Genomic DNA, 23,150 nt, shown 5'->3' with positions numbered 1-23,150 from the left:
ATGGGGCTTGAGGCTTCCTTCCCACAGAGCTCTGCGCTCTGCCTTCCCATGTTCCCATGTAAGCGCGGGAAGGCGGGAAGTTTGAACTCATCGTCTTTCCGGATTTGTTCCTCGAAAACAAACTGCGGAAGTATACCCACAGCTGTGTGAACAAAAGCTGTTTTCTGGCACGAATCGACGAATGTGAGATCACGTGCGCTAATTTTGGCGAGCAGACGACAAGCCATGCGTGGTTTCGGTTCTTCATTTGACAGCTATTTCCCAGCCGATTGGGTGTCTGCACTGTGAACTCAACAATGAAAACCTTGACATTTCAACGCTTGGGGCTGATAAAAGGTGAGGTAGGTTTTTGTCCTGCTGACTGTTCCTTTTGGTTTTCAAGCATTTTCGCCAGGTGCCAGAGAAAAGGGCGGGTCCAGACCGCCTCTTTGGTTAGTTGGACGGTACCTTTGTCGATGCGCTAACTGGGGGAGAGGGGGAAACTAATGTTTAAACTTTTTTCCGCTTTTTTTGGGGGGGGTGGGGGGGGATACTTGATAGAAGAGCCTGGATAGTTTACATGAAGTTGACTCATTAATATGAACTGAAACAGGAAGTCAGTTGTGCCGGCGCAAATCATTATTTCTCAAATTAACCCTCTACGTTGCGCGTGGGGGATGCGGAAAGAATGTTCGCGGAAAAAATGTCCCTGGGAAAGGACGCACAAGCAGTGACTGCGGAAACAAATGTCCACTGGGTGGAGCTACCATGGTGTGGTCCAATAGCCGCTGCTGGCTCTGCGGCCCAAGATCCAAGTCAGCGTCTGTCCAGCAAACTCCACAACTTTTTTCCTCCGAATTTTAATTCTGGAATGCCTGGCTGGTGTCAGTGGTGTGGTACACGGTTTGTTTCGGACGTACCAGTTGCATGTATGTGGTGAATGGCGCTGAGTGCGCTGCTATCAAGGGCGGGTCCAGGGTTTTTCTGAGAGCTAAGGGTGTCGGCGCCTTGGCCAGCATGGTAGATACACAATCTAGGTCAATTAAACACTATGTGAAGACAGAAATTGCGTAGGGGGTCAGGACATCCCGAACGCCCCACCGCCCCTCTGATCCACCTGTGACATAGTGCGGTTGCAAAGTACAAAGCATGTGCTTATCGAGTTGAACCGGGATTTACCGAAAACCAGATTTACTTTTTATGGGCAGATGCGTGAACAATAATAAAGGGACATCTAGAAGAATCGGCAAACTGTTTTATGTCGAGCATGAACAGCGGTCACCCGAATAATTTGCACTCTTTTCTGTGACCTCTGGTTATTGTCTCCACGTGTGGAATGTCCACATGCTAACATGGGCCATGGGCGGATCCAGACCCTCGGTTTGGGGGGGGGGGGGGGGGTTGTTGGAGCGCGTAGTGGGGGAGGGGGAGAGGGAAATTCAATGTATATACTGACGCTTTTTTGGGGGGGGGCGATCCCCCCTTGGATCCGCCACTGCCATGGACACAGAACAAACAACTATTGGGCGATGATTCTGAAGCGTTTTTGGGCACAGTCATCCAGCTGTTTCGGTTTGGAATCAGCTGCTGTATGTCCGCTACGTTCAAGGCCATTCGCGTTCGAACGGGTGCACCAATCGAAGTACTTTCGTTTTTGCAAGTATCTGTCCGATAGCACTTGCAAGCTGCGCACCGTGTGAATGAGTGGGAGGCGCTCATTATTTAAATAAAAATTCGAATGAGTTTCGTAAAAAACAAAAACAAGAAAAACATAACTTCTAAAGCAGGGCGCCGTGCGCTTTCAATTGGGTACTACACTTTCGGGACCTTCAGTTGACACCTTTTAGAGAAAAACCTGCCACCGAACCAGGTAATTCGTTGCAGTAATTAATTGGTTTCGGTTTACATATTTTGTCGCGGCTGGTCGCGGTGAAGCGCCAAAGGACGTAATTCATTGGTGGATAAAGGAGTGGAAGAGCGTCCTTTTGCGCTTCACCGCGACCAGCCGCAACAAAATATACTATGAGACGATTAAAAGAACGGTCGACGTTTCGACAATGGCACTGTCTTCGTCACTCCTGACGAAGAGAGTGACACTGTCGAAACGTCGACGCCCCTCCTCAAACGCTTGGCTACACATTAGTTATCTCCCCTCCCCTCCCCAATTATGCGCGCTTCGACGATCAAAACCGCCTGCCCCAAAAGCGCGGGTCTGGATCCGTCCCTGCCAAGGCATCGGCCGCACAGTTGACTTCTAATATAAAATGGTGAAAAGTGTAAACGCAAATGTACTAAGAAGTATATCTGGTCAAAGTTTAAAACGGATGCCGATATTATAGTGTTATATTTGAGCATTACAAAAACGCAATGCAGTTCTTGAAAATGGTAAACAGTTATATCCACGAGGAGTTCCTTCAGGCCTTCGCATTTTAGAAAATATGTAACTGTGACGTTTAAAAAAATAAATAGATAAATAAAAAAACGCCCGCATAGCGCCGACAGCCGGAATAACCCTGCCAATCGGGAACATTCTGGCCTCTGAACATGCTCTGAGTCATGCTTCAGACAAAAGAGACACAAGCCAGCAGGAGCTAAGTTCTGTACTGAATATATAGAGCACGGTACAAAGTACACAAATTGAAAGAAATTTCATGCAAAGTACAACACAAGTACCCAGAGACAGTACTTCAGTATACTTGGTATTTCAAGCACTTCCCAAGTTGGGAACCTTTGTACGATCCCAGGACCACATCTCACCCCACCCCCTCCATTGACTTTTTTTCCTCAAGGGGATGCCTCAAAACGTCAGTTTATACCATTGCACTTCCTTCTCTTCCCTCCTCCACTACGCGCTTCGACAAAGAACCCCCCCCCCCCCCCCCCCCCAGTCAAACCGAGGGCATGGATCTGCCCCTGGGTGTATTTATTTATTTATTTATTTATTTATTTCAGAATACCTCAAAGGTCCCTTGTGGACAGGTATGTGTACTGAAAGCTTGCAGCTTCGATGTCTTGTTGCATTCATAGAATACAAGGAGCACGTTTTGTTAAATAAGAAAGGGAACACAGCGAGTGCCGTTTGCTGCCGTCAGTATACTCAGTACTAAGCGCCGGGAGTTTATCGCGCGCTTGGTCTATGCCGCAAGAGGCGTTGCTCAAAGTTGACGTTCCCAACGTTGCTCAAAGTTGACATCGCTCACTGCATTGGCTGCGTTATTACAAGTCATTCATTCGCATGGTTACAAATTTGTATTGACAGTAACAGAAAGAAAGATATATCGAATAACGTATGGAACCGATCGAACCATTGGCTAGGCCTAAGGCACCTAGGATTCTGCTGTGATGCACGGCACAGTTCCCTTAGAAGTCGGCACAGGACGCACATTTCCCCAGGACTTGGTGGCAGGGTACAAGTTGCTTAGACACGCCGTCTTCCGCGAGGGACGTTAAATACGGGGTGCCGTGTGATGAGCTTTCATCGCACGTTAAAGAACCCTCAGGTGGGCAAAAGCAATCCACAGACCGACCGCTGTGGCGTCGCTCATGATCTCAGTAGTCTCGCGACGTAAACACCCAATTATTATTATTATTATTACATTTCCCCAGGGCGAAAGTCGTGACGTTGCCCACCTCTGGAGGCCAACAACGGCGAGCGGGCGAGCCCTTTCCTTTCACCATCACACGAAACATCTCCAGCGCTATCTACAGACCTCCTCCCCATAGGTGTATTTTGTGAGTGTATTTTTTTAGTGTATTTTATTTAGTCCCAGAGGCTATGGCGAACCTTCTACCAGAAGTCGAGCATAGCCCACCCTGACTCAAAAGGGATAGGACATGGCTGCTACTACTACTACTACATATTAGGGGGAAAAAAGATTAGGCGCAACTGAACCCGAACGTATATCACTCTGTCAAGCATCAGCATTCTTCTTTTATTTCATTTTATTTCTTTGCCTATGATGTCGCAAGACATCTGCCCTGATTTTGAACCGCTGTGATGCACGGAATGAGGGTTGTGAGATTGGCAACCATGAAGAAAAGAGGGCGAGAGAAAAACAGCAGCGGGAAAGGGGAAAGGGATATTCGCATGGCGGGCGCGGGATGTTTATTTCCTGTGAGCTATGGCAGCGAAGAAAACGATTACAAATTATGTGGAACGATTGAAACAGTTTGAAGAATTGTGCGAAAAAGCAGCGAAAACGGCGACGTCTCAACTGCCCATTGCAGGAAAAGATTTCGTATTTTTCACTCAGGATGCCTTGGCAAAGCAAAAGCAGCTGTGGATACCATCGAAGAGTACGAGCAAAGAAACCCATCCCAATGATCCGTCTGCCTCCGACACGCATAGAGATTTACGTAGAGGTGTTTCTAACACTGTTTCGCCATCGAAGACTAATCTTAATTTTACCAATAACTTTAGGGGCCTTCAAAACAATCCTCATGTCTCTCAGGGAGTTAAAGAAGGTGCTTCCAACACGTTTAAAAAGTTACCTCTCAGCGTTTCTAGTTCAGTTGCACCTGCTCGAGCCAGTTTTAACTCGAACACCAATTGTAAGGAACCGAAGAACAAAGCTTTAGAAGCATGCGGAGCTAGCTTGGCTGCGAAAAATGTCGTTGGAGGCATAACAAATGGAAAAAAGCCAGAAGCCGCACTTGTAAGAGCTACTACATCGAAAAATGCGGCTTCTGCGACTGTGGTGGTTCCGGAGAGTCAGTTTCCCAGCAGCCCTGAATTTGAATGGTCCGATGACGATGGTGATGAATACATCGACATCCCAACACCATCGCCTCCGAACTTGATTGTTGACAGCGATGACGAATTTGTCAGTGGTCAACCTGAACTGGTTAAGCTGCAACAGGACTCAACTCTACATAGCAGCAAGTTCACAAGCATTAACGAAGATTGCCTGAACCCTTCAGATATTGCACAAATAGAAAACAGCCAATGGCTTTCAAAGAGCCTAGTTGCATCGGACAACTTAGATTTAGCATTGAAGGAACTGCAAGGTATGAACCATAGTCTTGCGGCCCATGTTTGTAACCTTATCTACAAGATCAGGAACGTTCCCTCAACAGTGATTAAATTGTTAGAACTCCGTCTCAAAGTGGTTGAACAGCTGAGAAGAATAGCTACCCTACAAAACTGTAGTCGGAAAGGGAATGGTCCATCCATTGACGTAGAAGCAATTTCGTCGAACAGCCCAAGAAATGTCACACCGCCCAGCACAAGCAGGGCTAGCACAAGCAATATGTTATCGCTGTCTGCCAAAATAAAGCAAGTTGCATCATCCGAGAAGCGTATCAGTGCTTTCTTTGCACCAAAGAAAAGCTCTGAAGCCGACTCTGCCTATTTCAATCCACCATCGACATCCACGCAAGCTCGACCCGGGACGTCCTTACCTGTGCCAGACAGTGAAATGATCTGCGACAGTGAAACCCAGCAGTGCACAGTGAACTTACCCTCTCATGATTCTGCTGGGACGTCGGGAAAATTTTTCGGTCCGCATCAGGACGACGGAGCTTCGGCACAACTCAAGGGATTTAACTTTCCCCACTCGCAGGAGATGCGTAATAAATTTGCATCAGTTTTTGGTCTGAAACAGTTTCGGCATAATCAGCTGGAAGCCATCAATGCGGCCCTCTTGGGTGAGGACTGCTTTGTGCTCATGCCAACGGGTGGAGGGAAGAGCCTGTGCTATCAGTTACCATCCGTCGTGGGACGGGGAGTTACTGTTGTCATTTCTCCACTCAAGTCTCTCATTCAAGATCAGGTAGCTATAAAAGCCATCAATGCTGTTAAAAGAAAGTGGTAATTGCAAAATGATTCTCTCGAAAGCAGGTCGAAAGTGGGGATAAAAGCACACATGCAAGTAGGGACGTGTTCGCTGCACATTCTACATGTTATTGCTCGAAAAAGAAAGTTCTAAGTGTGACCTACAGACAGCACCAAATGGGCTCTAAAGTTACTCATTAAGTACAGCATTCATGCAATTACATTTAACTACATAAGCAAGTTTTAGTGCATAAACGTATGTTTAACTGCAGTCACATTTACTGGTTATATGAACTTCATGATAAATGGAAACACACAAAAACAGAGGGACAGACACAGAGTGTGCACTGACGAGAAACTTTAGCGAAGAATACTAAATAGTGAAAAAAATACACATACCCACAAAAAAGCACGCACACTGAGGTTGCGAGTGAGTGCTTGTCCTGTGTGTTCCCCTTCTTTACATGTCTTTTTCCATTTACAATGATGATGTACCAATGAGCCCAATTCAACACACTTGTGTAGTTACAAAAATGACACACATTTTCAGGCAATAGTTAAATTTTAGAATTGGCGAATTTGAATTATTTGTTTTGTGGTCTGTGCTTTTACGCCGTGCAAAGGAAACAATGCGGAAGAATCGCAGCTTTTATCGTCGTTTATCTTCAGGTTCAGAAGATGGCAGCACTAGATGTTCCAGCTGCCCACCTCTCGGGGGAATCTGACAGCAGCGGCGTCTACCAGGACTTGTACCGCGCAAACCCTGAGACGAAACTCTTGTACGTTACTCCGGAGAAGGTTGGCGCCAGCGGACGTCTGCTAGGAGCACTGCAGACCCTGCATACGAGAGGACTCCTTGCACGCTTCATTGTGGACGAGGCGCACTGCGTTAGCCAGTGGGGACATGATTTCCGGCCAGATTACAAGCGCCTGAGTGTTCTACGTGAGAAGTTTAAGGGAGTTCCTCTCATGGCACTGACAGCCACTGCAACTCCTAGGGTGCGTACGGACATTTTGCATCAGTTGGGAATGCCACGTCCACGGTGGTTCTTGCAAAGCTTCAACCGGCCTAACCTGCGTTACGAGGTATGTCGGCGGCTTCTTCCTGTTCACATTTCTGCTCTTTGCTGGTAGTGATCGCTTTAACCCTGGAATATAATCGTGCTTTTGGTATCACCACACGTTGAAAGTGGATTCGGGTCAAATAATAAATAATACCGCCGCGATGCAGCCATTTAAATGGCCTTTGAAATGAATGACGATTGAAATGAATAGTGGTTGGCCCGTGCTACATGGCCATTTTCAGCTACCATTCACTGAGATGCTCCTCGTCACAACAGAGGTTAGTTCAACACCACTGAGGCACTCGAGCGCCCTCAAAAACTCACAACTTCATGCTCAGTGAAGAGTTAAGCACTCGACAAAAGCACAACAGGAAAACTGCAACACATATAATAAACAAGAATTGTGACATCACAGATATAGACGTATGGCTGGACGTCATGGTTGTACAAAAATGCATATTACATTACAGGGTATAATGAGCAATTAGAACACCATTAAAATTCCAGAATTGCTTTTTTTTGCACTGTGTTTTCCTTCGCTAAAGACCCCTTTTATTTACTAAAACTTACGTGGATGGACAAATGAATGGATGTCCTGCTGCACTAGCAGCACGTGGCTTGTAACATGTCAGTCTCTCAAGGAGCATTGGATCTGGGGCATGTGGCAGCAGCATATTGTCGAAGGGTCTTGAGATGTTCAGCTGCCATTTGTTTCAATTCACGTTGGAATGCACATGTAACACGGCAATGTGCAGCAAAGATCCAAGAGAGCGCGAGTTGGGTGCTATCGAGGGACAACACGGTGCGGAACACAGACAGCACGACACAACCGCCTTCTAGCAACTGCCTCATATTTTGACAGAACCGGTTAACCTGACAGTAGAGAGAAGGACAGAGCAAGGTTAAGTGAAGTGACACAGAAAATCTAATTCTTTTTGAGACAGCTCAACGGATGGCGATCTGACGGAGGCTTTCTTTTCCCATATACAGTCGGACCTCGTTTTATGAACCCTCGTTATACGAATTCCCTCAACTTACGAACGGCTCCACAGGGAACGAAACTTTTTCCGTGTATTTTGACCTCGTTTTACGAACCCTCGATATCCGAACTATGACCGGATTATTAGGGAACGGACCCAAAGTAGCCAAGCCATTCTGACCTCGATATACGAACGGGCGTTATGAACGCACAGAGGACAGGCCAATGGACCGGAGGATAATGAAAGTTCCTGAGTACATGCTGCCAAGGTCAAACATACAATGTCCCAATGCCACTACGTTCCACAAACATGATTCACCATTTCCTGAAAGAATAATTCGGGGGTTTACAGCCGAACGGTTGTGAGTTTGGACCACGTCTCCAAGATGGAAACATCTTGCCATTCCAAGAGAAGGCATTCAGTCCTGACAGCCGGTGACAAGCGTGATATTTGCTGTTGGAAACAGTCTCATCCGCGCGCGATACGGTACTCTGAGGACCGGGTGTATGAGTCAAGTGTCAGACTTCTGTCATCTCTTCTAAACAGGATAGACCCTGCAGAAAGTATGGTGCAAAGCACAATTACGCAGTATTTTCAAAAATAAAACTTATTCAAATCAATTTCCTGTGGTTTTGTGAGGTGTTTGTGCAGTGCACACCTCGGACCTCGATTTACGAATACCTCGATTTACGAACGATTTTCTGGGAAACGAAGGGTGTTCATAAAGTGAGATTTGACTGTAAGAGCGGCTTCAATAATCTCTCTGCCCTTTTCTTTGCGGGAGGCTACATGCCTCGTCCCATTTAGCTGGGCTTCGCAGCCGCATCGTTTAATTTGGGAGCTCACTGGAGCCTGCACGCTGTTTCTATCTGAGTTGGCATGTTCTCGGAGCCTGTCATTTGTGCATCTCCCAGTATGGCCCGCATAAATGCCTCGGCAGGAAAGAGGTATTTCATAAACAGTCTCTGGTTTGCACTTGGCAAAGCCGGTTCCGTGCCTCTTGTTGCATCTTTCTGTGAGTGCATTCACTTTCTTGCAGGGGAAAGCTAGTTTGTTGTTGCACTTGGAAACAACATCGATCCCACGTTGCTTGCCTACTTTCCTAATTTTATGAGAAATACATACCACGGTGGTGTTTCATCACTAGGGAGTTTTAGGAGAATGTAGAAGCGTCACGATACTATTTCCGAAAACTTGATAAGCCAGTCGCCTGATTCCTTTGCAGCAGCTGTCATCATGTTGCTGATATCTGATTGACTGATAGCGATACACTCTGAATCGGAGGGCGCTTACGATTTCCAATTTGGCCCTCTTACTCGCACTTCACCTTGATTTTTCGTACTCCAGGTCTGCTGTCTCGACGATGGTGGAGGTAGTACACATTTACTTCACTCGTGAATTGTTGGGAATAGTACTGATGTGAGAATAGGATAGCATTGGGAAACAAGAAGACAAACACAGTGACGGTCGCTGAGAAGACCAAGACTAAGACACTGAGGTGATACAAACCAATTTGATACATGTACCAACTGGCCCCATATGTCACCTTAAGAGTACTGGTAGGAGGATAAGACAAAAGGAGCCTAAGGGCATGTTTTAAAAGCCAAGAATGTTAGTGTAATTAAGTACTAAAATTTGAGAGTTATGGCTTATGCAATGGTGAAACCATGTGCTACACAAAAAACAGATTTGCAGAAACAGCAAGCAATTAACTCATTTGTAGCGAGACAGGTCGTTCAGCTGTGTGCCAATCCCATGTTAAGCACCAGAACATGTGTAGCCTGTAGCCCACAGACCTGCATGTCCCACACCAAGAATACAAGTAGGCAGTGCACTCAAATAGTAACAAGACACAAAACCCTTTACTCCTTAAAGCTGGACAACGCTAGCCCAAAAGGATCTCCTTTACTTTTACTGTCTCTGTGTACCAACTGTGCCACCTTGTCCTAAGAGCATATTATTGCTGTCATGTGCCCTCTCCCAGATAACCAGAAAAGTCTTATGAACATCCATAAGACGAGTAGTTCTGGATATTGTGCACATCTAATAGATATCCATTTTAATCCGGTGGACATTCCATGGATGTACTATCAACATGTAAAACCCATCCACACCTCTAACTAAGCATGTCTAATGGACGTAACTACTGGACGTTTGTGACATCCATTAGATGTCAGTTCAAAGCACATGGATGTCCATAGGACATCTATTAGAATTAATACGGGCCTAACATTTTTACGGGTTTCCTAAAAATCCAGCTACTGAAGTATCAATATGCAGTGTTATGTTAGGTGTGTACTACGGCAATTTCAGGGCAAGCCTTGCAGTTGCAGCCGAACATGTAACATGACTGGTGTTGCGAGATGCCAAATCCCGCAGAATTCGGCAGTCAACTCACGCCCCGTTACGCCTCTCGTACGGGTAGCATTTGAGCCTCGATCGTCCGCTTTAAATGCCTAAACTGCCTAAACAACGTATAACTGCTACCTCCCATTGTTAACTCGGGAAACTGTATGGGGCCATTAGGAAAGGTGAGCAACCCTCTTGCTGTGGGTTTGGATAGTTGAACAGAACTAGCCACCATAGGTAACATGCAAGCATCCCTCGGTAGTCTTCATTTGAATGCTCCCTATGTGTATTGTCACCGAGCAGGAGAGCTACCTTTGAAAGTAAGCTCATTTACCACAGATACATCATGTACATGTATACATACAAATAGTTGGAGCACGTTTGTTACGTGTTGCGAGCGCCTAACACACTTGTAACGGTGATGAGGATGTGTTTGCACGATTAATACATATGTCTGCACTGAATCAAGCTACCGACTTACATTTCTGACATCCCTTCTCACCAAATAGTGTGTTTGTAATTCATGCTATCGTCTATGATGTCTTTACCTGCTGTGTGGAGGTGTAAAACGAACAGGTTTCCTGTGTTGGTTGCAGAGTGCTATGAGAGCTCCTCCCACAGAGCAGGACGTGGACGATGAAAAAACAACGTAATGCTTTGACTTGTTTCGAAATATCCTGCATTCTCTCAAATTATTCAATTGCTTCTAGCACTAAACAAATATTACCATTAGATAGGCAGTTGGAACAATGTCTTATAAATGTATCATAAGTTTGCGCCATCCATTATACATCCATTGCACCTGCTAGATGGATGCACAGTGGACGTCTAGAATATGGGTACAATGCATGTTCCATAGACCTCCACCTAATTTCAACGTGCTAACAGTACGTATAATAGATGATAATTAGACGTCCCTCTCGGTCCTAGATATTTGGATATTCCTGGTACATCCAGTAGACATTCGTGGTTCGCTGGGCTATAGTCGTGGTTGTTATGCACTGGAAACCCATACTGTGGCAGCTCATTCTACGATTACGCCATACTGTCAGATCGCATATAAGCATGTAATGCGGCATTCTATTAGCATTGTACAGTCAACCCCCATTTATCCGGACTTCACTTATCCCGATACCATACTATATGGACATAAATTGTGGGGACAGATTTCACCGTATGCATTTCAGCTTCACTTACCCGGGCTTCAGCTTCCGGACCTAGAAGGGAATTTCCAGGAACCACTGTAGGAAAGTGGCCAACAGCAACCTGCTTCACTTATCTGGTCTTGAGTCAGAGCCAGTGTGGGACATACACTTTCTCCAGCAGGGGCGACAACCTTGAGCCAACTCTATGCTCTGCTTCAAGGATTTTTCCTTTTCCCACTGTACCCTTGAGGGGCTGATGGCCAGTCCCATCATTTAAAGCGGTAGAGGAAGATCCTTCAGTTAGAAAGTCCTCCAGCAGATCTCGAGTACCTCGATGTGGACGGACACGATGAAGCGTGCGTCATCATTACTGGTGAAGGTGTCGTTGATATGGTTGATTGCAATGACGACAGTCGTGAATCAGGTGACACTGAAGAAGCACGGGTGGTGACGCTCCAAGAGACCCGAAATACACTCAGAACTGTTTTTATGTTTTTTGAGCAAAGTAATAATGTTCCTTAAGTTTGTGCCATAAGTAAGAGCTTGGGAGAACTCGGTGCTTGTAGTAACCTTGCGCAATTCAGTATGGACAGTTTCACACCCAATACGAAATAAATACGGGACTCGTAGCTCAATATATTGTGTTTCACATATCCAGATGCCCTGCTATCCGGACATATTTGCTGGGTACGATCAAGTCAGGATCAACGGGTGTTGATTGTATTTTGTTATTATGCATTAACCAAGTGCTGGGTTTGAGAAATGAATGCACATTCAGAGCTTCACAGTTCCTGCAACGCAGTGAAGTTTACATCACTCCATGTGTGCACTTTAGGGAAGGTTCATGACAGGTACAAAATTGTATGAAATCAGTAAGATGATGAACTTTTTCTACAGACGAACGAAAAGACGACTTCTGAGAAGGACCAACTTTGCTATCTCTCACTACAGCTGCAGGTGTTGGGAGATTGCGCACCATTACATAATCGTATGCGTTACAGGTGAGGCCCAAGAGCGGCCGCTCTGTGCTCAAGACCATTGTGGAACTGCTCAAGGGGCAGTTTGCACGGCAAAGTGGGATCATCTACTGCTTTTCGCGGAAGGAGTGTGATCAGATGGCTTCGGACCTGAGCGGGGAAGGAGTGCCGACCCTGTCGTACCATGCGGGCTTGGATGATGCAAAGCGAAATCAGGTGCAGCGCCTGTGGATTGATGACAAGGTGATGTCCCAAGTCTCTTCGACAACCTTCTGTTCACCAAATTTATAAATATAATATATCTGATAAGGCACTCGAGTCTGAAAATTCACTTACATACTAGATGGCATCTGAAGGCTGGCGTCTTCTCAGAGTATTAAATTAGTGATCTTCAGACGTCTTTTTGAAGCTACATTCGCTGACTGTGTTGCATTTGTTGCTTAACGTTACAGTGTTAACGAGAGGTAAGAGGGGACGACCTCATGTTCTCTCATCTCTCTGTTAGTATTGATGGTTGACTCATCGATTGATTCCATCAAGATGGTCTGATTTCTTCAGGTACGAGTTGTATGTGCCACCATAGCATTTGGCATGGGGATTGACAAGCCGGATGTACGCTTTGTTCTGCATCATTCATTACCTAAATCTGTGGAGGGTTACTACCAGGAGTCAGGTCGTGCTGGCCGTGACGGGCGCACCGCTGTCTGCATACTTTTCTACAAGTGAGTACTTTCCATTACTTATGGCAAATGTGGGATGTTATAACATGAAGAGCACACATATCATCGTCATAGACAGGTAGAAAATCTAGCGAACCAGTGGAGAAATGTGAAGGGAATAGCCTCAGGATCAGAGTCGCCGATATTAAAAATAGTGAGTGTCCCAGAAGAAGAACAGCCCCTGTTCGAAATATTGGCGGCTCTCACGCTGAGGCTACTCCCTTAACATATTATGATCGTGTCTGTTTAGTTTTTCCTGTATACTGTTCATAAGGCCTATTTATACTGCGACATCCGAAGACGAAGGGTCAAGCAGTGAGTCGTCGTGCAACTGATCTGCTACGGCACACAGCATTACCTTTTTTTGTGCTTCTGTTTATACTCAGTTGTGAACCAGCGCAACTGAATGACGTTCCTCTCTTTGTGCATATGCATCACCATAGCAATGTCCGTGCATCGTGAATAGCGTGAGGGGTTGTGGTATTTGCCTTGAGATCGAACTTGAGATCGAGGTGGCGCTGCAGCGGAGCTCGAATGGGGATACGGCATGATGCTGTGCAGTAGGCGCAGGCTTTGCTACGCGGGTTTCACAGTGCTTCTGGATGAAATGCCGCTGTCAGTGCCTCACATATCGCAGATCTGTTCAAATGTGCTACTTAGAACGCTGATAAGGTGTGAAAGTCACGGGACCCAAGTCCAGTCAGGGGACTGTTCCTTAGCAATGCCAAAGCGACACGGGCAGCTAGTTGCAGGCGTTGCCACCGTGGCGCATGGTCGCAATTTTTAAAAATAATTCTGCAATATTTATGCATCTGTTGAATGAATCACTTTGCACCTTCTGTGCTTGTTTAACAAATCCATGCACATATATACACAACCTCAAAACCACACTTGGAGCGGTGCTAGCAAATCTTTAATGGTGCCCTCACCCTCCTCACTTTGCATCATACCCAGAGATACGTGTTTGGCTGCATATACAGGGTGGTCCACCAACCATGATAGAAATTCATAGTAAAAAACGTAGGCCCCGGAGAGACATGTAGTCACGGGATTTTTTTCTGCCAATAACTTTTGCCACATATTGGTAACATTTTAATTTCATTTCAATTGACGGAAAGTTAATTTCTTGAACTGAGCTCCGAAATTTTTCCGAGCTCCGAAATCCCACTCGTAATGCAGTGGCAATTGCCGAAATAAACTTGCTGAAAATCTGTGGAAATGAGCCCTTGGCTCCGCCTGTTTTTTGACGGCTCATAGTTTGAGCGCAAAGCTGCGAAGAAAGGAGGCTACATTGACATGCCACACGAGGGGGAAAAGGTTACAAGCCTTGCCCACAGAACAAACACACGCCTTATCAAAAATGAGATCACCCGAAGGCTTGTGGCAAAAGTTATTGGCAGAAAAAAATCCCTTGACCGCATGTCTCACCAGGGCCTACGTTTTTTACTATGGATTTCTATCATGGTTGGTGGACCACCCTGTATGAGCCAACACCTTTTGAGTGTGTATAGAACGTTCATCGGTGCCCCACAGGTTGTGGGCAGCAAAAAGGGGATGTTGGATAGTATATACTCTCTAGGATTTGCACAGCATGTTTCCCCGGTCAATGTATTGCCTCTTCACTCGTGCCTCTTTTTATATTATAATGTTTCATCGTTGCACCAGCTACGGGGACATGCACCGCATACGACGCATGGTGGAACAGGACGTCTCTAACCCAGCTGCTCGACAGACTCACCTCACCAATCTCTGGCATGTGGTCAACTTCTGTGAGAACCGCACAGACTGTCGTCGTGCGCAGGTAACGTACCAGCATATAGCATTATGAACTTTCTGTAGACTTTCTGTAGACAGTCTTGGGTTTTCCGATAAATTTTGTCTCGATGCTATCCTGATTCTCGTTTTTGGTGACTGGCGAAGCAGTGCTTGAATTTTAGTGTGTTGGACAATAATGTGGTGGATGTGCTGTAGCTGTAGCATTTCCGTAGCAAGCATTAGACGTGCCTACAGGGACAGTTGCATCCATTCCAGTCGATTTCGAAACTATGGTGTCATTTTATTCCTCGTGGGCCACTGACCACGGTATTGAAAATCTCACGTGAAAGAGTGGCATATTTGGCCATTATTAATGTGCTAGCATTAGAAGGGTCATCTCAAAGGAACACGGCAGTGTTGATCTGCAGACTGACGTGCAGACGGTAGCGGCCCCTGTCAGAAGCGCATCCCTGACGTGGAAAACAGGATCACATGGCAGCCGCTTTGGCAGCGTATCTACTGCTGTTTCCTTCTGCTGATCTGATCTTCTAGCTTCATATACGAGCCTTTGCATTGATTGATTTCTGGTGTGATACATCAGCTCGTATGATGTCGAATTAAGTTTTCGGAGAATACGCGCAAGCTCTGGATTTTAAGAGACCGCGGAGTCCAACGCCGTCATTCACAGCATATGTCGTCATGGAGATCGCATAATTCTGTATCTTCCATGAACGCGAACTGTAATTCCTGGTGAAATCCTTGTCAACAATGTATGCCTCAAATTTATAGTGCCATGACAACGATTTAGTGTACGCTTTATGTCGTCACCTTCTAAAAATCACGGTGCATGTTGAGTACCTTCCCGTACACCAGAAAATAAAAAAAGTTTTAGCCTAAATAGCAAACTAGTCTGCTTAAAAAGTGATGCACTATTGCGATTTAATGTGTGTCAGTTAATTGTAAATTTTGTCTGCATTGTCACGAGATCATTGCCGTTTATCATTAATTACGGGTCGATTATTTGTCACTCAACTCCAGTATACACCATTTTATTTTCCATATACCGACTTTTAAAATGTTAAATGCAGTACAGTATTAAATTTCAGGGTTGATGGTTGCAAACACTGTTTTCTCTCCCGCATTTAGACATAACCTAATAAGAAATACATGTTTATCATTAGACGGAGCTCATCATGTGCTTGTCACATAATATTTGTTCTGCAAAAACAGCACAGGGGTGAGCAGTGACCTACACGTTGTGCAACCATTCAAACTAGACTAAGTGCAAATATCGCAAGAAGGAAAACTGAAGCAGTCTTCCAAAACCGCACTGAAAGTTTAAATTAGCCGGCAGGTGCTTTGATCATTACTAAGCGTCTCATGAGCATGCCTACCATTAGCAAGAAAATAATTTCTTTGCTTTCTTTCTGTCTTTTTATTCTTCATTCCTCTCATCATTGAGCGTCTTTGCCATCTCGCGAACCTATTCATAGCTCAAGCTGCATGAATGAACCAGTCGAGAAGCAGGCTTGTTGAGTGGCAAAAACTACTTATCGTGCCAAGAAAAGGTTAAAATACCAGGGTGTCTACAAACCTGGAAAATTGGGAATTGTCAGGGAATCTTGATGTGGCTAAAAAAGTCGAGGAATTGTCAGGGAATTTGGCCAGAAAGCAGCTGAAGTCAGAAAATCGCAGACAAGTGCTGTGATGAATCGACGTACGATGAATCGTGTACCGACGGGTGGTTGAGTGGCGATGCCGCAGCAACGTTGCCGTGAGTAGCAGTTCGCCAATACGATGTTCTGAGGCAGAAAAGTAGGGTAGCCCCTCACTAATATGATTAATAAATTGTCTGTTCTGTAAGGGATTTGTATCAAAACATAGGAGCAGGTACCTAGTTCCCTTTTGTTTTTGTCAGGGAATTCGCTCGAAATAGTCAGTGAAAACATGGAAAAGGCAGGGAATTTGAAGGCTGTAGTTTGCTAGACACCCTGAAAATGTGGTGTGGGCACTAGACAACGAGCAGAATAAGAAAGAACATTGAAATAGTGAGGCTAAATGAGGGAGCTGTGAATCCTGCTTGCATGCGCCGAAGCAGGCGGGAGTCACGTGATCCTACTTCTCCGTAAAAACGACGGCAGCGCCCCTCCGTCAAGTGGTGGAGCTCGCGCAGTACAGTGGAGTGCCGGGACAAGTAGGCGACAAAGGAAAACAGAATCCGATCAAGGGCGACAGGCTGCCACGACTGAAGAGCAACGTAACTAAAAGAAGGAACCAAAGAAAAGAAGCTGAAGAGAAAGGAGGAACCAAAAGAAGGAGCCAAATAAAAAAAATAGAGAGAGAGAGAAAGGGTGAAGCAAAAGAAGGAATCAAAGAAAAGAAGCAAATTTAGAAAGGAGGAAGCAAAAGATGGAACCAAAGGCTTATGCTAATGCATTCCCAAAGGATCCACCAATATATCTTCCTAAATTTTTTGGTGGAATACATGACAAGAGCAGGTGCCTGATGTTGAGAGCATGGCAGAATGTCCTCTCTGGAAAATCGAGAAAACGTCACCTTCTAAGAACCAGTAAAAATCGTTCACTTAATACCTAAGCACAGTTTGGACAACAAATTTAGCCCAGTAAATTGTCAGCCGATGCCGAACATAGTGGTATCAGCTTGATAGATAGGATGGGTTCCCTGATGCGATCGTCCCTTTAATGCTGATGTGCCAAACCTAACATGTGAAGGCTTAAAGGACATAAAAACATATTCTAGGTTAAAGGGTTTGAGAAACCAAATGCAACCCACTAAATGTGTGGCATCGTTTCATACATTGTAGTCCACGGAGCCGACACGGAAAGTCCCACATTGATCACTTGACCTTTTTTTTTTGCTATTGGATTTTCAAAAAGGCATTGTTTTCAAGCCACCTTCAATGGTGGCGCCGAACAGTACGGAGAGACATTGGCAGACGAACAGGAAGTGACGTTTTAGGTATGCGCGCTTGCCCGAAGTTCCCAAGGGTCACCGTGCTGAAACCGGTCCGGCGGCCATCTCCCTCTTTACGACGGCTTACGTCGTCATGGAAACGGAAAAGAATGGTCTTCCTTTCTCGAACATGAGACGTCATTCCGAAAACGGTCGAGGAGGTTAAGAGCTGGAAGAGACGGAGAAGTTCGCTCAGCGCGCGACCTTTGGATTGCAATAGCTTCGTAACGCATGATCGCAAAGACATAGCTTTTTGATGGTCATGTTCGGAACACATAGATCAATATGTACCAGGTGATTTCTTCAAAAGTTTGAAAGTGGTTTCAAAACCCCCTTAAAAGATGCCCTTCAAATTTAGCTATGCATAGAAAGGGATGTTCCCACGAAAAAACATGCTTGCAGTCCATTACGCTTTTGTTTTTACATTTTCCACATCCACCTATTTAGTGTGTTCATTAATGAATTTTTGGTAATTAGACATCTTGTAATTGTATACTCTCGTCGAGAGGATGTCCACCTGCCTGAAGGACCCACCCACAAAAAAATATCTCCTGCTGCTCTCATAGCTTTTTTATTAACGGGCATTTTATTAACGTAGCTTTTATTATTATTTAAATTTATTTTATTGTGATGCATAAAAATGAACACCCTGTGTATTTGCAACAGCTTCTTCAATACGTATCTACTTTCACTCAGTATTTTTGTGGCTGCGTCACTTTTCAGTAAACAGTGGGTTGAGGGCAAAATCCACAATGGCACATATACAACTATCAGAACTGAGAATTTTCCGAATCTTGCTAAATATTTCGGCATTCAGGAAAAGAAATTTATTGGCCTATGTGGCATCCAAAATGCTTTTCTGCAACCATACACAGGGTGGGTTTCAAAATATCTACATTATTTTGTTGTTGCCCTCTTACTCAAGCAACTTTACTGGGTGATTCTCTCATGCTCAGGCGGTTCCCATTTGTAGAACTGGAAACAAGTTAGTAGACAGGTAGAAATCCAGCGAACCAGTACGGAAGTATGAAGGGAATTTCCTCAAGGACAAGAGCCGCCGATATCTCGAACAGCGACTGTTCTTCTTCTGGCGAGTTAGGGTAGCTGTAAACAACTGCAGACCAATTTCCCTCCTAAACCGTACCTGTTACTGGTACATGTTTGAAGTTATATTATATATATATATTATATATAGTAATAATATATTATATAAATATATAATATTATATATTATATATTGAAGTTAGTTATAGGCACACATTTTATATAAGGTTCCATATGAAGATGTTGCACTTCTGGAAACAAACTAGGTGCTTAGAAATTGTCAACACAGTATCTGTCAAACGTTAGATGGTGCTTTCTTAGTCTTCGCTTTTTCATTCCGTTCCCCACTTAAGTGTTATATTTGCAAACAAAGCATGACTCCTGCATGTTTTGAGTGAACAAATGATGTTTCTGAAGTTGACATCATCAGCTACAGGAGGTGAATTTTACGCAAATGACAGTGGACAGTTTCAATTGTGCAATCAAAGGAGAAAGTAGCCTTGGCAGATGGCCCAGTCTCTTTGCATGACTTCAGCACCTTCTTGAGTCACTCTACTCTTACACACTTTTTCGAGGTGTGGAGGATTTTTGAAAGGTGCGCGAAACATGGGCTTCGCATGCACATTGCAGGTCATCTGTGCAGGACGGTCTTTCTCAGGACCTCGTTTTATTTGTTGCAGAACACACAGGAGCAAAAAAGAAAAGAAAAAGAAAATAGTGGCCCACCTCACTGGTCCTTTCAAATAGACGCAACACTTTGGTTCACAGAAAGATCTTCACGTTCTACACTTGGGTTACTCATAAGACCATTCAAAAGCAAAGGCTTCGACATGTCCAAGCTCACCTTCCTAGGGGAACTAGTAGATGGATTCGTGGTCAACTTCAGCACACAGCAGTGATACACACATCAGCCTGAGTTTGTGCCTCTCGTTTTGTCCTCGTCCAATTGGCTGAAGTTGATCATGCATGAATATGTACCAACTATCTTGCTTCGCGACCTTAGTAGATGGATAACTAGAACAGACTATAGCAGAGACATAACATTTTATGTCTTTTTACAGCTCTACACAAATTTAAGACCAAATCACCAAGAAAGTTGCAGCATTATATCTAAGGCATCTTTTTATAGGTTTTTTGCATTTATTCCTTGGGATGTTCGGCGTGTGTTTTTTGGCATTTATATCTTTTGTCAAGTTGTGATATTTTCGGCATTTTAAAATGTTTGCGCCAAAAATATACGCCCAAAATGCGGCAGCTATAATCAGTAGGTAGAAGGACATTGGAGGGAAAGCAGCTTGGTAGGAGGACATTGAGAACGCAGATTTTCCTTTCCTTTGTTGGAGGCTTCCACGTGTACTTGAACCCTCATAACCCACTGATCAAAGTGTTACAGAGGAAGGTTTTTCTCTGAACTAGGGGCTAGCAGCTCTGCAGGGCGGTATTCCCTGAATTCTACCTGGAAACGAGGTGAAGGAAAAACGAAAATGTGATTCCCCGGAGGAAGAAAAGTGCAATCAGGATACCGGCATTTTCGGCATGTAGTTCCATATGCAAGAGTATAATTCAGAGCTTTTCGGAACACGCCAATTTCTTAAAAAAATATTCGGCGTATTTTTCGGCAAATGCGATAACGCGGAAGCCTAATTATAGTTAAGACCTTCCTTTGGGCGTGTTGGTAGTACAGGTCCCAACAAAAGTTTACGGAACACCGGACTGGTGCATATAGTCATCGGAGCGATACCGTTGCTGCAAACAGGAGCAGATAGACTTACAAACAGGTCACAAGGTACTCCATGCACCTCCCAGTAAGTGTGTCCACTTCCATTCGCTACTAGGGTGTCGCTCCGATCAAGAAATACATCGCTCTGGTGTTCCATAAACTTTTGTTGGGATCTGTACATGCCAACTTCTTTGGTAGCACTAAGATATACGGACAACACAAGACAAACACATACACGGTGCTACCTTCAACAACTGCCACAACAACTACTTTCAACAACTGGGTTGTTGAAAGTAGCACCGTGTATGTGTTTGCCTTGTGTCGTCCATGTATTTCAGGAAGTTTGGCTAATTACAGCCCTCCAGGGATAATGTCGGCCACTTTGATGTTAGGGTACCCATGAAGCGGTTCATGGTGCTCATGTTGCTCGTAAATTCAGTATCTTTGTTCGGTCTGTGTTTGCGCAGCACATGCGGTGAGTGCTGCCAATATTTACATGCCAGGTATCTGAGGAAGGGATTCATTCATTGCTGCTAGGGGATCTATTATGCAGAGAAAGCACATGCGCCAGGTATCCCAAATGAACGCTTTAAGGAGGTGTACAGAGTGGGTACTCAAGTATTTACTCGTTATCTTTACCACATCATTAGGGGAACATATGGTTCCTGGTTCTGAAGGTGATAGCTGTGCACGAGTCAAGAAATAAAAATTCTATGACAAATTATTGCGATTAACCACAGCATCATTTTCATGAAAGATTCTTTAAGGTTGGTATTGTGACCTCTAGAGCTGTTTATGTGCCAGACCAAATGTCTCTTTCTATACTAATACACTTGTGCTGAAAACTGCAGGTTCTGCACTACTTTGGAGAGAACTTCGATCGTGAGTTTTGTCGGCGCAACCCACGGGCTTCCTGCGACAACTGTTCCTCACGTGGACGCTGGGTGGTGCGCGATGTGACGGATGATGCACGGGAGCTGGTGCGATGTGTACAGGGCTTCAACGGCACCAACGTTACGCTGAATCACATCATCGATATCTTCCGTGGCGCTGGCATAAAGAAAATAATCGACGGAGGCCACAACAAGCTACCACTTTACGGCAAAGGCAAGGGTTACCGCCGAATGGACGCAGAACGTCTGGCGCGAAAGCTGGTGCTGGATGGATTCCTGAAAGAAGTTAGCACCATCAACCACCTCGACATGGCTATATCGCACGTGAAGGTGGGAAACCGTGCTTCTGAGCTGGTACAAGGGAGCGCCAAGATTTCGTTGGCAGTCGAAAAGGAGTCCAAGACTTCAGAAAACCCTGTGTCGTTGCAGGAGCCTGCTGCAGACGCAGAAATGGACAAATTAACCGAATGCTGTCACAGTGAACTTGTGGAAATGGTCAAGTCACTGGCACGAGAGAAAAACACATTTTACGGTAACCTCGTCCACATGGAGGCATTGCGAGGGCTCGCAAAGGCATTACCAACTACTGCGGAAGCAATGCTGCAAGTTCCACATGTTACGCAGGCCGTCGTGGACAAGTACGGCGCACAGCTTCTGGATATCATAGAGCGGCACGCGGCAGAAAAGATTGTCCTGGAGGCTGAACGAGAAGCTCAAGCCTCTTCGTCAAATTCCAACGAAATTGTACCGCAGCCACCTTCAGCCTTCATGGAGCGAACTTCAGGGAGAGGAAAACGTCCATCGGGAGGAGGAGGAGGAGGGGCGGGAAATCCAGCAAAACGTATGAAAAAGTTCTACAGGAAGAAAGGAGCTCGGAAGAATTACGCATCATCATTCAAGGCAAAGCAAACAACGAAGCAGGCAAAGCGTGAGACATCATCTGTAGCCAAGGGTCTTGGAACACTGCCCATGCCCAAGCCAAGCCATAGTGCAGCATCACGTTCTTTTCTACCACCACCTAGGATATTCGAGGTGTGATTACTGGGGCATGTCTTGAGTATGAAAGAAAGGCACGTGAAAGAGGGACTTGCACGTGCACAGTGACGAGCAGACGGGAGCAGATATTGGGACTGTTGTCTGCAACCATAAATGCTTTTTTTTTTATCTCTACTTTGAGAGCTGGTGGTGCCACACTCTGCCTTTTTTTTAACCAATACACACGTATATGCAAGTGTCAAAGTGGCACAGTTTTCTATAATAATAATCGAAGCTTATGAGTGTGACAGTGGTTGCAGTATGATTGGCAGTACTGACACTTTCTGTTGTACGTTTTATGTGGCAAATATCTTAGATAACATGATTTTTGATACACTAAATACATTAACGCAGCATTAAAACGCAAGAAAAGTTGGTGTGACGATGTTGATGGTATAATGTGTTTTGTGTTCCTGTCCCTCAAGCTCAAGGAAACGATACCATCAACGAAATTACATGCCATTTTCACTCTGTTGCAATAGCAACAGGGAATTTCGTATGATGATGCAGTAAGGAACTGAAGTGACAAATGTTAATGAACACAGACCCTCTTTGTCAATGTAGCATTGTTTATTCCCAGGGCTACTTGAGGTTCAAGGATGTGTATCAAACATTTCGAAAAAAAAGCAAATCAAAACCACACGGGTGTTTGTTCGACAGCCTCCTGGCTGCAGCACAAGTGGACTGCGCTATCACAAACATAATAGCATAGAAAATCAAGCATAAATGTCATGAGCCACACTT

At 45.0% G+C, this 23,150-nt stretch overlaps 1 protein-coding gene across 1 annotated transcript; it reads left to right on the top strand.

The window, feature by feature from the left end:
- The first annotated feature begins 4,035 nt into the window (after nt 1–4,035).
- Nucleotides 4,036–22,791, top strand: LOC135391342 (recQ-like DNA helicase Blm). Its single transcript, XM_064621587.1, has 6 exons — nt 4,036–5,750; nt 6,422–6,838; nt 12,292–12,510; nt 12,826–12,989; nt 14,652–14,787; nt 21,330–22,791. Exons 1-6 carry the CDS (start codon nt 4,101–4,103, stop codon nt 22,407–22,409), a joined length of 3,666 nt encoding a protein of 1,221 aa, XP_064477657.1. The 5' UTR covers nt 4,036–4,100; the 3' UTR covers nt 22,410–22,791.
- Nucleotides 22,792–23,150: the final 359 nt, after the last annotated feature.

The sequence above is a fragment of the Ornithodoros turicata genome, chromosome 4 (genome assembly GCF_037126465.1).
Source record: "Ornithodoros turicata isolate Travis chromosome 4, ASM3712646v1, whole genome shotgun sequence".
Taxonomy (NCBI): Eukaryota; Metazoa; Arthropoda; class Arachnida; order Ixodida; family Argasidae; genus Ornithodoros; species Ornithodoros turicata.
The sequence above is the reverse complement of the archived record's forward strand: the minus strand, read 5'-3'. Positions and strand labels throughout refer to the sequence as shown.